The sequence below is a fragment of the Tenrec ecaudatus genome, chromosome 10 (genome assembly GCF_050624435.1).
Source record: "Tenrec ecaudatus isolate mTenEca1 chromosome 10, mTenEca1.hap1, whole genome shotgun sequence".
Lineage (NCBI taxonomy): Eukaryota > Metazoa > Chordata > Mammalia > Afrosoricida > Tenrecidae > Tenrec > Tenrec ecaudatus.
In genome coordinates, this window is record NC_134539.1 from 111975905 (window position 1) to 111991449 (window position 15545).

The 15545-nt window shown below is 40.2% G+C and overlaps 1 protein-coding gene across 1 annotated transcript in view; it reads right to left on the reverse strand.

Annotated features, from left to right (window-relative positions):
• The window catches only part of EFCAB5 (EF-hand calcium binding domain 5), a 127338-nt gene that overhangs the window by 85119 nt on the left and 26674 nt on the right, over positions 1–15545 (reverse strand). The window contains exon 5 of the mRNA XM_075559611.1: positions 11036–11192. Within this exon, the coding sequence (XP_075415726.1) occupies positions 11036–11192 (157 nt within the window). The remainder of the gene's footprint in view (positions 1–11035; positions 11193–15545) is intronic.

Here is a 15545-nt window from a genome sequence, read left to right on the forward strand (position 1 = left end):
CAGGAATAACAAATTGAAGAGAAACAGTGTCACATTCATCATACAAAAGAACATTTCAAGGTTTGTCCTGAAATACAATGGTGTCAGTGATAACATATACATATGAAGAGATGGCAGACTAGCTGACAAAATTACTATCCAAATGTACACACCAATCACTAGTGCTAAAAATCAATAAATTAAAGTTTATTACCAAATTCTGCAGTTTAAAATTGATCAAGCATGCTATTAAAATGCACTGATAGACTTCAACCTGGTGCACAAGAAGTGAATGCAACATACCAGCATGAAGCAGCCAACCAATAGAGAGGTCTGAGGGGCTACCCCCAATTCCAACTACATGTACATCCCCTTCCCCTTCCCCCAAAGAATGCACTTCAGAGGACAGCACTGAAGCTACAGCTCAGGGAGAAGGGCGTGTCTGATAAGAGCACACAGGAGCAAACGAAGAGGGAAGGGGAGTGGAACATATCCTGGTCCACCAAACCCTGAGGATGATATTCCTGCTCAGAGCAGCCAATGCGCAGAGGACCACAGGCCCAGCCCTACCACGAGACATGACATCCTTCACTGAACCATAGTGCTATGGGAACAACACTGGAGACACAGTGCAGAATCGTGCCCATCTGACCCCACCACACCAGAGTGAAACACTAAGGACAGACCCCAGAGCAGCAAGGGGAGCAAAGCAATGAAGTCCCCAGGGAATACCAAAAATAAACGTTCGGACCAGGCATGGCATCCCATCAGACTTGACTGGAAAACACTCCTAAAGGTCAACAAACAGACCTTGACTTTTTTGTTGTTGTCATTTTTTTTGGTGATGCATTGTTTTTGTGATTATTATTGTCTCTCCATGTCTATCTAGATAAGATAGATGGGATAAACAATCTGGAGGAGAAAACGATGGGACTGATGGTTGGGGGTGGCATGGGAGAGGGGGAGGCGGGGGAAAGAAAGAGAGGTGTCAACAAACCCAGGATCAAAGGAACAACAAGTGATCTAAAATTAATGGCAAGGAGGGCATAGGACACCTGGTGGGGCTTGATCAAAGGCAATGTAGTGGAGAGGAATTACTGAAACCAGAAGACCAAACATGATAGTGGGACAAAAGGAAAGGAAACGGAAAAGGAGGAAAGAACTAGGAGGCAAAGGACATTTATAGAGGTCTAAATACAGGCACGTACATATGTAAATATATTTATATATAACAATGAAGATCATGTATATGTATTAATATGTTAAGTATTAAGGTAGCAGGTGGACATTGGGCCTTGACTCAAGTACTCCCTAAATACGAGGACACTTTGTTCAAATAACCTGACATTCCGTGATGCTCACTTTTCTGACATGATCACTGAAGACAAAATGGGTGCATAAGCAAATGTAGTGAAGAAAGCTGATGGTGCCCAGCTTTCAAAAGATATAGTGTCTGGGGTCTTAAAGGCTTAAAGATAAACAAGTGGCCATCTAGATAAGAAGCACAGAGTCCACCTGGAACAAGTACACCAGCCTGTGTGATCATGAGGTGTCGATGGGATCAGGTATCAGGCATCAAAGACCCAGAACAAAAAATCATCAATGTGAATGAGGGGGAGTGTGAAGTGGAGACCCAAAGCCCATCTGTAGACAATTGGACATCACCTTACAGAAGGGTCACAAGGAAGAGATGAAACAGTCAGGGTGCAGTAAAGCACCGATGAAAACATATAACTTTTGTTTAGCTCTTTAATGCTCCCCCCCCCACTATCATGACCCCAATTCTACCTTATAAATCCAGCTAGACCAGAGCACGTACACTGGTACAGATAAGACAGGGAGTCCAGGACAAATAAAGCCCTCAGGACCAATAGTGACAGTAGTGATACTAGGAGGGGAAGGGAAAGGTGGGGAGAAAAAGGGGGAACCGATCACAATGATCTATATATAGCCCTCTCCCAGGGGGACGGACAACAGAAAAGTGGATGAAGAGAGACAGCAGATGGTGTAAGACATGAAAAACAATTTATAAATTATCAAGGGCTCATGGGGATGGTGGTGGAATGAGCTGATATCAAGGTCTCAAGTAGGAAGAAAATCTTTTGAAAATGATGTCAACACATGTACAAAGGTGCTTGGCACAATGGATGAGGATGGATTGTGATAAATGCTGTAAGAGCTTCCAATAAAATGATTTTAAAAATCAAAAAATAATTTTGTCTTTTTCAGCAACATAAATGACAACTTTAGTAGTTGAATAATTTCAGGTAACTTGAAGAAATGTAAAAGTTTAAGGTTAGAGTTCAACCTGTCCATCAGGTCACAGCCTGATGATGCCTCCTTGTGGGTGTGGCCTTTCCTAAGGAAGAACTTGGGAACCTCCCCTTCTCTCTCTGTCTTCACCTTCCTGCTGTTGAGCTACTCTGAGACCTGCCAGAGCCCTGGAGATGTTAGCACCACCATTGGATCCGCACAACTTTACACCAACTAACCTGTGATACTCCTGCATTCGGCATCATTGCATGACTATGTGAGCATGAAGAAGGACTTATGGACTTGAGTTGGAATGGGCTGGGATGTTTTGTGATATATAATTACTTCTAGATATAACGATATTTCTTACATATGTGAGTGTCCCTGGATTTGTTTCTCTGGTCAACTAGGTCTAACACAAGTATACATGTGGACCTCACTAGATGAAATTCACAGGAATTTCTATATCTGTGGAAAGAGATAATGGAAAAGTCAAATATCAGTCAGTCAGAATAAGGAGAGGAACAGATGGCAGAACAGACCATCAAATGCTCATATGCAAGTGCAAGTTGAAACAGAATAAAATTAAAACAAGTCCATGAGAACCAAAGTATATCCCAATTGAACTTGAGCCATTTGAAGAATAGATTTGAAACATTGAATATAACGACCGAAGACCAAATAAGCTATGGATGGCATCAAGGACACTACATGAAGAAAGCAAAAGGTCATTAGAAAGACAGCAAATTTAAAAGAGGCTTAAATGTGTGTCAAAAGACCCTGAAACTTGCTCTTCGTTCAGTTCAGTTACTGAACAAAGAATAGCTAAGCAAAAAGTAAAAATGAAGTAAATAAATGAACAGAAGATTTCAAAGGATGGCACGAGAAGATAAGATAAAAATTGCCTTAGTTAACTAGTACTTTTACAACAGATATATCACCCGGATGGCTTTAACAAAGAGAAACTTATTCTCTCATAGTTTAGGAGGCCAGAAGTCTTCATTTTAAGGTGTCGACTCTAGGGAAAGGCTTTGGGAAAGATCTTTGCCATCAATTCTGCCCTGGGGTTGAGAGTTTCTTAGAGTCAGGACTCTGAGTCCAAAGGATCTGCTCCACTCCTGGATCATCTATCTTGGTGATAGAAAGTCCCTCAGATCTCTGCTCATTTGGCTAATCCATTTGACATTTCAAAAGAGATTAACTTACATGACATCATAATCCTATAATTGCTTCCTGCCTAATTATTATAACTGCCTCCCATCCCCAACATTTGTCTGTCACAGTGCCATACTTTGGTGGCTTATGTGTTGCTTGGTGCTGGAAGCGATGTTACTGGTATTTTCAAATCCCAAAGTGAACAGGTTTCAGCAGAGCTTCCAGACTAAGAACAGACTACAAAGAAGGAATGGCTATCCAGAAGAATTAGTCACTGAAAATCTTACGGAGAGCATTGAAACACTGTCAGTTACTGAAAACCTAATGACTAGAAGCTGAGCATTGTCAGAGATGGTGCCAGAAAATGACCCCCTCAGGTGAGCAGGCAGGTAAAATTTGCATGAAAACGAGCTGCCTTCTCAAAGTAGAGTTGACCATAATGACATGGATGAATGAAAGCCTTTGGGAATAAAGCCCTCAGGACCTGGACTTGATGATGGGGCATGATTCAAAATGAGAAGACAGATCTGTAAGCAACTATTAATAATCAGAACATAGATGTACAAATCTAGGAAAATTGGAAGTCATTAAAAAATGGAATGCAACCCATAACAATCAATATTCTATGTGTTAGTGAATTGAAATGAACTGGCATTGCCATTTGAATCAGAAAAGCATGTCGGAATGACACAAGCAAGAGCAATGGCATTTCATTAATCAACAAAAGGGACATTTCAAGATCACTCTTGAGGTATTACGCTGTTGATGAGAGGATAATCCAAAATGCATACAAGAAAACCCAGTCAAAACAACTATTCTTCAAATGTATGTACCTACTACTAAAGCTGGTGAGATAGAAATTGAAGAACTCTACCGATTTCTTCAGCTGTAAATTGGTCAAACATGCACTCCAGATGTACTGGTAATTATTGGCATGTGAAACACACGTACAAAATTTGGAAAACAAAGGGAATAAATAGGAGCAAGAAAATACAGTCTTGGTGACAGAAACCAAGCTGGAGGTTGCATGACAGAATTTTGAAAAACCAGTGACTTCATCACGAAAACATCTTTTTTCAAAACCACAAAATACAACCATACACATGGACTTATCCAGATGGAATGCACAAAAATGGATTACATCTGTAGGAAGAGATGATGGAGAAGCTCAATATTAGCAGCTAAAATGAGGTCACCAGGCAACTGTAGAATAGACCATCAACTGCTCACATGTAGGTTCAGCTTGAAACTGAAGAAAATTAAAACAAGTCCACAAGAGCCAAAATATGATGTTGAATATATGCCACCTAAATTTCAAGAAGAGATTTGATGCATTGAATATTAATGATAGAAGACCTGGTAAGCTGTGAAGTGACATCAGACATCATTCATGAAGAAAGCAGTCATTACAAAAACAGGAAAGATTAAAATGGATGTCAGAGGGATTCTGAAACTTGCTTTTGATAATGGAGTAGCTAAGGCAAATGGGGACAAATGACGTAGTCAAAGCGCTAAACAGAAATTTTCAAAGAGTCACTCAAGAAGACAAATTAAAATAGTATAAAGAAATATACAAAGACCTGGAGTTAGAAAACCAGGAAGAAATAACATGTTCTGCATATCTTAAATAGAAAGAACTAAAGAATAAATTCAGGCCTTAACAAGTTGCAATAATGAAAGATTCTATGGGCAAAAGATTGAATGATGCAGGAAGTATTAAAAGAAGATGGAAAGAATACACTGTCACTGTACCAAAAAGAATTAGTCAACATTCCACCATTTCAAGAGGCGGTATATGAGCAAGAATCAATGGTACTGAAGAATTCCAAGCTTCACTGGAAGCTTTAGCCCAAACCAAGGACCCAGGAAATGAAGGAATACCAATGTTTCAACAGCATCTGACTGTGGGGATCATACCAAACTCTGGATGGCCTTGAAAAGTATGGGAATTGCAGAATACTTCACTGTGCTCCAGTGGAATCTGTATATGGAAGCACTCACTCTTGGAAGAAGTCCGGATTTGTATCTATTCCAAAGAAAGGTGATTCAATGAAATGCTCAAATTAAAGAACAATATCAGTGATGTCACATGCAAGTAAATTTTGCTGAAGATCATCCAACAAAGGTTGTAGCTGTACTTTGACAGGAGACTACCAGAGGTTCATCCAGGATTCAGAACAAGGGATATCATTGCTGATGTTAGCTGGATCTAGCCTGAAAGCAGAGAATAGCAGAAAGGTGTTGTTTTATTGAGCATGTAAAAGCATCTGACTATGTGGATCATCACAAACTTTGGATAGCCTTGAGATGAACAGGAATTCCAGAAAACTTCGTTGTACTCCTGCAGAACCTGTACCTGGAACACGAGGCAGTTGTGCAAACAGAGCAAGAGAATACTGCATAGCTTAAAATCAGGAAAGGTGTGTGTCATGTGTGTATCCTCTCACCACCCTTATTTAATCTGTATGCTGAGCAAATAATCAGAGTAGTTAGATAATACGAAGAAGAATGTGGCATTAGGATGGAAGGAAGGCTTATTAACAACCTGCAATATGTAGATGATGCAAATTTGTTTGCTGAAAGTGAGGAGGACTCGATGCACTTGCTGATGAAGATCAAGAATTGCAGACTTCAGAATGGATTAGAGCTCAAAGTAAAGAAAGCAGAAATTCTCATAACTGGATCAATAAATTACATGATGATAAATGGAGAAAAGGTTGAAGTTGTCAAGGATTTCATCTTGCTTACAAACATCGTTCATGGAAGCTGCAGTAAAGAGATCAAACAATTCATTTCATTGGATAAATCTGCTACCCAAGACCTCTTCAAAGTGTTGAATAGGAAGGATGCTATTTTGAGGACTAAAGTGTGCTTGCCTAAGCCATGATATTTCCAACTGCCTCATATGCATGTGACAGTTGGAAACTGAATAAGGAATATTGAAGGAAATAAATGTATTTGCATGGTGGTGCTGGAGAAGAACATTGAAGGTACCATGGACTGCCAAAAGAACAGACAAATCTGTGTTGAAAGAAGTACAGCCAGAATGCTCCTTAGAAAAACTGATGTCTCTGTCCTGGATTCCCTGTGTTTCCAGTTCCTATCTGTATCAGTGTACATCCTCTGGTCTAGCCAGACTTGTAAGGTAGAATTGGGATCCTATTAGTGGGGGGAGGGGAAGGAAGCATTTAAGAACTAGAGGAAAGTTGTATGTATCATCATTGCTACCCTACACCCTGACTGACTCGTCTCCTCCCCGTGACCCTTCTGTAATGGGATGTCCAGTTGCCTACAGATGGGCTTTGGGTCCCCAATCTACACTCCCCCTCATTCACAATGATATGATTTTTTGTTCTTTGATGCCTGATACCTGATCCCTTTGACACCTCGTGATCACACAGACTGGTGTGCTTCTTCCATGCGGGCTTTGTTGTTTCTGAGCTAGATGGCCGCTTGTTTACCTTCAAGCCTTTAAGACCCCAGATGCTGTATCTTTTGATAGCTGGGCACCATCAGCTTTCTTCACCACATTTGCTTATGAACCCTTCAGGACCAGTGGTGAGGGTGGCAATACTGGGAGGTAGAGGGAAGGTGGGGTAGAAAGGGAGAACCAATTACAGGGATCTACATATAACCCCTCCCTGGGGGATAGACAACAGAAAAGTGGGTGAAGGGAGACATCGGACAGTGTAAGACATGACAAAATAATAATAATTTGTAAATTATCAAGGGTTCATAAAGGAGGGGGTAGGGAGGGAGGGAAAAATGAGGAGCTGATACCAAGGGCTCAAGTAGAAAGCAAATGTTTTGAGAATGATGAGGGCAATAAAAGTACAAATGTGCTTGAAAGAAAAAAGAAAGAAAATGATGATGGCAACATATGTATAAATATGCTTGATACAATTGATGTATGGATTGTTATGAGCTGTAAGAGCCATCAATAAAATGATCTTTAAAAAAAAGAAAGAAATTAAAAAATTTTTAAAACAATAACAAAAACGGATGTCTCCTGTGCTTTGAACATGGTATTAGGAGAGACCAGTCCTTGGAAAAAGACATCATGTTTGGAAAAGCAGAGAGGCAGGGAAAGAGGAAGACCCTTGATGAAATGGATCGGCACAGTGTCTGCAACTATGGGCTCAAACATCAGAAAGTTGTGAAGACGGTGCAGGACTGGATGCTGTTTTGTGCTGTTGTACATACGTTACTATGAGCCAGAACTGACTGGATGGTATCTAACAACAAAGAGCCCTGCATCCTCGTTCATTATCTTCACAGAAGAGAGGATTTATATCACGTAGGATAATTATATCAAGTTACACAAGGGAAAATAATTACATAATACTGAGAACAAGGCCCTAGCCAAATGGACACATTTGAGGGGGCTTCAAAAAGTTCAGGGAAAATGAAATTGAAAGATTTTTCCATGAAAAATTTAAAGCGTCTTTGTATTTTGACAGGACACAATTCAATCCAAAATAATAGTATAATGAAACGGGCCAAGATCTGAAGTTGGAAAATGAAAGGGTTGATGTTTCCCAAGCTGTAAGAACTGAAGAAGAAAACTTATGTCTTGAGTTGTAATGATGAAAGATTCTATGAGGAAAATATTGAAAGATGCAGGCAGCTTCCAAAGAAGATGGAAACAATACACAGAATCACTGTAACAAAGAGAGACAGAGATATGAGGGCAACAAATGTACAAATGTGCTTTACACAATTGGTGTAGGTATGGATTGTGAGAAGAGTTGTATGAGCCCCCAATAAAATGATTTTTTTAAAGAGACAGATATACAACCATTTCAGAAGGTAGCATATCATCATGAACTAATGACAATAAAGGAAGATGTCCAAGCTGCACTGGAAAGTGATGGCAAATAGAAAACTATAGGAACTGATCAAACACCAATGAAAATGTTTCGACAAGTGGATGCAATCAATGCTGGAAACCCTCCCTCATCTGTGTCAAGGAACTTGGAGGATGGCTCCTGGCCCGCCAATTGTAAGAGAGCTTTGTATCCTCGTCAAAGACAAGTGATCCCATCGAATGTGGAAATTATACAACAGTGTCATTAATATCACACAAACAAAATGTTGCTGGAGACAATTTTAAAATGGCTGCAGCAGTGCATCAACAAGGAACTGCCAAAATTTCAGTGAGGCTTAGATGAGCACTTGGAGGGAGGCATGTCTGTGTGGAAAGCTGATGGCTCTTGGTGGGAAGCAGAGCACACCAGGGTGATGTTTGCTTGATAATATGTCCAGAGTCCACGAGACAAAATCTGGTCATCCCAGCTTCTAAGAACCATTCTGGCTATAGTTCTTCCGACAAAGATGCTTTGTACTCCTGGTATATTCCACATTCTTTGTCAGCGCCATAATTCAAAGGCATCGATTCTTCACCGTCCTTAGTCATTGTCCAGCTTTTACACATCGTCCAGTGATTGAAACACTGAAGTGCACATTAGCCCATAAGGTGACATTTTTGCTTTTGAACACTAAATTTAAAGGGGCCTTTTACAGCAGAGTTGCCCGATGTGACACTTCTTTCATTTTCTCCTGACTGCTGCTTCCATGGACATTGATCATGGATCCAAGTGAAATGAAATCCTCGACAACTTCAACCTTTTCTCCGTTTACCATCACGTGTTTACAAGGCTAGTGGTGAGGAATTTTGGTCTCTTTATGTTGAAGAGTAGTTCCCACCGAATGAAGTTGTAGTCTTTGATGCTCATCATTTTGCACTTCAAGTGATACCCAATTTCATTAAACAAGGTTGTCATATCTACCTATTGCAGGTTGTTGATGGATCTTCCTTTAACCTGATGCCACATTCTTCTTCCTATAGCTCAGCTTCTCTCATTACTTGCTCAACATACAGAGTGAGCAAGTGTAAAAGAATATAACTTTGGCCCACGCTTTTCCTGATTGTAAGTTGCTCAGTGTACTCGTACGCTGTTTGAAAGACTTCTCGGTCTATGTACATATGTCCTGGAATTCCATTCTTCACAATGTTATTCTTAATTTGTTATGATCCACACAGTCAAATGCCTTTATGCAGTTAATAAAATATAAGTAAACCTATTTCTGGTATTTTCTACTTTCTGCCTAGATCCATCTGATGTCAGCAATGATATCCCTTATTCTACATTCTCTTCTGAATCTGAATTGCTAGCATCTCTCTGTTGATGTACTGATGCAGTAATTGTTGAATTAGCATCAGCAACATTTTACTTGCATGTGATATCAATGATATTGAGAGAGATCCACATAGATAATTACCATATTCTATTAGGTTGCCTTTCATTGGAATGGGCACAAATATGGTCCAGTCAGTTGATCAGGTAGTTAGTTCATGATATGTTGGTCTAGTTCCTGGTATGTCTATATTTAAACCATTCTCTGGCCCCAGCTCTCCCAAGTATATGGTGGTTTCAGTATATGGTATACTGCCCAGTTCAAACTGTTCTATTCCTTGGTAAACTTCACTATTTACATTTTTACAAAATACTGTATCTTTTATTATTTAACAAATGTATATAGAGTCCTGTTATGGACTTGTGTTCCCCAAAATATGTGTTGTCATTCCTAACCTCTATACCTATGGTTAAGGAGCCCTGGTGGCATAGCAGGTTAATATTTGACCGCTAACTGCAAGGTCCATGGTTCAAAGGAGATGCCTGTTTTCATAAAGAGCTACAGTCTTGGAAACCTTAGGGAGCAGTTCTGCTCTCCTATAGAATATCGATGAGTCAAAATTGACTGCAGGGCAGTACGTAAGCTTAGTTATATTTCTATCCTAGAATAGGTTTTCTTTGTCATGTTCATGAGACACATTTAGTGTAGGTATGTCCTGAGTCAATCTCTTTTGAGATATAAAAAGAGATTAAACAAGGAAACTATGATGGGGAAGAGATGTCATACTAACTGGAAATTACCAATGACCTGAGGAACAGACGCTGAAGAGACATGAGGACGGCCCCTCATAGCCTCCCACCTGTGAAAAAATAAATTTATGTTTGTTATAGTCAGTCACTGTGGTGTTTTTTACATAGCAGCACTAGATAACTAAGACATTGCTTCCACATATATGTATGTCCTCATTTGATTAGCTTTTTGTGAGAGATCCCATTGTGTCCTCTCCAGGGGATACTCGTAGAAACTCACACACATGGCATGGGGGAGTTAATTCACCTTTGGTAACTACCCTGGAAGTCAATGAATCCTCTATACTTATGAATTATTCAATCCCTAGAAACAATATTTCAGATTTCTCTCACTCCATTTGAATTGAAAATATGCGTGACCCCGAATTTAGCCAAGTATTCTTAGATCTATATATACCTAAACAAAGGTAGTTAAATAAACAAATGTATTTAACCTACCAAATAAATCTATTTATTTTTAGAACAAAACCTTTAAAAACCTCATCTAGAATCAAAATTTAAAAAATCTAGTTGGAGATTTAAAAAAAAAATCAAGTAAAAACTAAAATTCTTGACTCTAAATGACCAGACAGAACAAGAATGGAATTGCCTCACCAAGACTGAACACGTAGAGCGAGATTTCTAGCACTCCCACTCAGTACTCTATCAATTGTTTCCTTCTCACCAACCCCATCTACCATGCACATATAGTCCCTTCTTACCACTGCCATCGGGATCATTCCACTGGGGTCTAGAATCCATTCATTGAACTGCTCCTCCAGTGCTTGCCTTCGCGTGTTGGCCACCTTGGTTTTGACTTTGTTTATATCGTCTCTTTGTTCTCGCTTCTGTTTAATAATCTCTTTTATCTTGGATACTCTGAAGAATGCAAAACAGAAAACAATCTTGTGTTAAGATTATTTGTGTTTTGTTCAAGTGGCATAATATAAGAGACCAGACCTTCACTCAAGCTTTGCACCAATCTTTCTCTGAAACTTTCCTTCCTTCAAACTTGCAGTAATCCTTCCTCCAAGCACTTACTGAATCATTAATTACAGGCTGCCTTCCATTATTATTATTTGACTTTTATGGTGGTAGGCCTTTCATTTCCTACCTAAGCAATGCACTTGTACTTAAGAAGTAGTAAGAATTATCCAAGAAGCTGCTATACACTCTATAAAGCAAAGCTAGAAGTACTAAAGTCTTAAGATAATGGGCCGCTACCTTCTCTGAATACAGAAATACTATAAATCTAATTTCAAGCCAAAGGCAGGTCTTGGAAACTGCATGTAAAATAGGCATTCTAGGTAATTCTGATGCCTTAGGCCAAACTTTTGAGAAATTCTATCTATGGTTATTGTGTTAATCTGGGTACTTTAGAGAAACAAATCCACAGAAACTCACATATAAGAGAGAGTTTTATATAGTGGTTAAGTACACATCAAGAAAACATCCCAACCCAGTGTTGCCCAAGCCAACAAGTCCAACATTAAGCCATATGTCCAACATCAATCGACAAAGTCTTCCTCCATTTCACAAAACACACACTTTGACATCGACTACAGGAGGAAAGCCGAGGCAGTGAATGTGTAAGCATCTCAGCGCTGGCAGGGATCTCCACATGGCTGCTCCAGCACCCAGGGCTGCATTAGGGTAGGTCCATGCAGCTTCTCCTTGGGGATGTTTTGCAGGAAGTGAGATTTGCTGGCTGAAGCAGGGAACTGGCTAAGGCAGCTGCACCCTGGTCTGACCATCACAAAGCAAGAGACCCAAGAACTAGAAAGGCGAGCCTCACTGAGCCATTTATCCCTTTTCCCTTCAATTAACCCCACATGTGTTTATCAGCCAGGTTGGCACAATACACTAACTACCTCAGTTATATATTGGAATATTGACTTTTCCTGGCCTAAGTTAAATACTTTAAGAACCTCTATTGATGTCCTGAACATTCTCACCTAGAGAAATGAGTCTGAAAAATAGGGGAAGGATTATGATTTGAATTGCCCTTATGCTCATTATCAGTTCTATTCCAACACATAGGAGATCAGCTTCAGTTGGAAGCAGCTCAACTGAAAAGTGGTTGGTTGTATTCCTATCTACTAAACCAAACTCACTTCTACCAAGTCGATGCCAACTCATCGTGACCACCCCCCCCCACTGCGGGTTTCCAAGACTGCAACTGTTTATGGGAGTAGAAAGCCCAGTCTTTCTATCTCTGAGTGGCAGATGGTTTCGAAATGCTTACCAATTGCATCACAGTCCAATGCTGCATAACTATGACACCAGCAGGGCTCCCTTGGGATATCAAAGCCCCAAGTTGGCTTTGATAGAGACATAAAAATAGCTCAGAAAAATTTACATCATGCCTGGTTGTAAATATACTTTCCAGAAATGTTTGAGAGAAGTTTTCATCTTTCAAACAAGAAAACTAAGGCACTCTGATTTTCAATAGGAATTAGTAAACTGGATAGTTGTAATAATCCAGGCCAGAAGTTTGAATTGGAAGCAAGGATAGCAATGCTCCTTAGCAGATAGAACCAGTCCCTGGAAAAGGACACCATGCTTGGTAAAGTAGAGGGTCAGAGGAAAAGAGGAAAACACTCAAGGAAATAGATTGACACAGTGGTTGCAACAATGGACTCAAACATAATCACAAACGTGGGGAAGGATTGTGAGGTGAAGGATAAGTCTACATGTCACTCTGCTATATAGAGAGTCACGGTAAGTTGGAACCAACTTGACAACACTTAACAACAACAATAAAAAGGAAACAACTGAATCTAAGTCATGACTTTATGCCCACATAAGGCTGCCTTTCTTATCCAATGGTGCCGTGACAGAAATACCACAAGTGAGAAGCTTTAACAAGTAGAAATTTATCTTTTCACAGTCGAGGAGTCTATAGATCTGAATTTAGAGCACCAGTTCTAAGAAAAGACTGTCTCTGTGTCAGTTCTAAAAGAAGGTCTTGTTTTCTGTTTGGGTTGTGCTGCTGGGTGATGTTCCTGTGACTTCGCATCGCTCTTCCCCAACGTTACTTCTCACACTTGATTGTTCAATCTCTCTTAGAACTCAAGAGAAATCGAATTAAGATACCCAGGAAACTAACCATGTCGCATTCGTATCATGAAGAAACTCTCTTCCCAAATGGGATCAGAATCATAGCTATAAAGGGTTGACGATACATATTTTGGGGGGAAGATGATTCTATCTATAACAAATACCTTCACAATTCTCTAGGAAAATGAATCTTCAAAAATAAACATTAATGTTGGAAAACAAAAGCAGAAGGGGCCATTTCTGGACTGCTATAAGATTAATTCATGTTTTAAAGGGAGTGCTAAATTCCTCGTCTGCAATTGCCGAGCATGAAAATAGCAGCAGACCTTCGACTACCACTGTTCTTGGAGCTCCAGACTCTTCTCTCTGACTGGCTCTCTTCTGTTTGAGTACTCTTTCTCCTGCTGCTGCTGCAGCATCCCACTTTCTCTCTTTTTAAATCATTTTATTGGGGGCTCGTACAGCTCATAGCACAACCCACACATCCATCCATTGTGTCAAGCACATAATAAGCACAAAAACAAGACAGAGCAAAACAAAGCAACAAAAGAAAACAAAGCAAGAACAACAACAAAAAACAATGGGGAAAAAAAGAAGAGCCTATAAATAGTTCAAGGTCTGTCTGTTGACCTTTAGGAGTGTTTTTTGGTCGAGTCTGATGGGGTGCCATGCCCTGGCCCTATGGTCTACTTTTGGTATTCCCTGGGGACTTCATTTCTTTGCTCCCCTTGCTGCTCTGTTGCATGCCCTTAGTGTTTTGCCTTTGTGTGGTGGGGTCAGATTGGGCACAATTCCTACTCTGTGTCTCCAGTGTTGCTTCCCCATAGTGCTATGGGTCAGTGAGGGACTTTGTGTTTGGTGGTCGAGCCGGCCATATCGTCCTCTCTGCATTGGCTGCTCTGAGCAGAAATATCATCCTCACGGCTTGGTGAGCCAGGATATGCTCCACTCTTTCTCCCTCCCCCTTCATTTGTTCCTGTGTGCTCTGATCAGACATGTCCCTCTCCCCAAGCTGTTTAGCTTCAGTGCTGTCCTCTCTCTGAAGTGAATTCTTCTGGAGGAGAGGGGGTGGTCCACATAGTTGGAATTGGGGCTGGCTTCGCAGTATCCCACTCTCTCAGCCTTCCTCTCTCATTCCTTCTTCCTTCCTTCTATTTTTTTTCTAGCATTCTTTCAAATTTCTGCCTTTCATTCCTGCACGGCTCTTCATTCTGTGGCTGTGCCTTTCTTTCAGCTTTTCTTATTATTCATTCCCTGACTAACTTATTAAGTCTCTCACTCATTCATTACACAAATATTTGCTGGGCACCTACGATGTATACTGCCATTATAAAGTTTAGGCTTCTATGGCGGCACAAAAAGGAAACAATATTGTGTGACAATTACCGCAGGTCACCATGGATAGTGATGAGTGAGACACAAAAATGAATTTTGTTTCTCAATTTAGGCAACACGAAATTGGTTTTCATGCTAAATACGTTTCTCCCTCTCTGCCTGAGCAGATTCTCCACGTCTTTTAGGCCTCAGCATCAGCATCTTCCATTTACTGATACCCAAACTTAGAAACAAAATCTAGTTTTGTGCTTCACATCCACTGTACATGAGACTCCAAATAGAACCCAAATGGAGTTTAAATTGATTATAGTCCTCATTTAGGAAATGAATTCTTGGGGCCTGCATTACCTCATGAAACATCTACACCAATCAATTCAATGCTATAGCAACTTTGGGCAGTGGAGCATAGACATACACTGCAAACAGATTCTGAATACACAGTTAAAGGAACAAGAGAAAAGAGGAAACTCTAATGTGAAAAACTGCAAAAGTGATCACAAGTTCTAGCCCACTGCTGTATGCATGTCTTCTGCAATGTAATTGGTAATCTCTTTCATTGAGAGGTACAATCTATTTCTGCATCTACTGTCCCCGGTCATGACTATGTGACTTCCTTTAACCAATGGACCATGAGTGAAAAGGGTGCAAGCAGAAAGTTGAGAAGTGTTTGCACATAGCCACTTACATTCCCTCGGTCTTTTGGGGAGCCCTACATCACCTTGGAAATAAACCTAGGCTAATTTATTGGGTGATTATTTAGTTACTGCCATTGCCTTTGCAGTCAGCCAAACACTAAGCAAATAATTAAGGCCATCAATTTTCATTTTACTGACATGA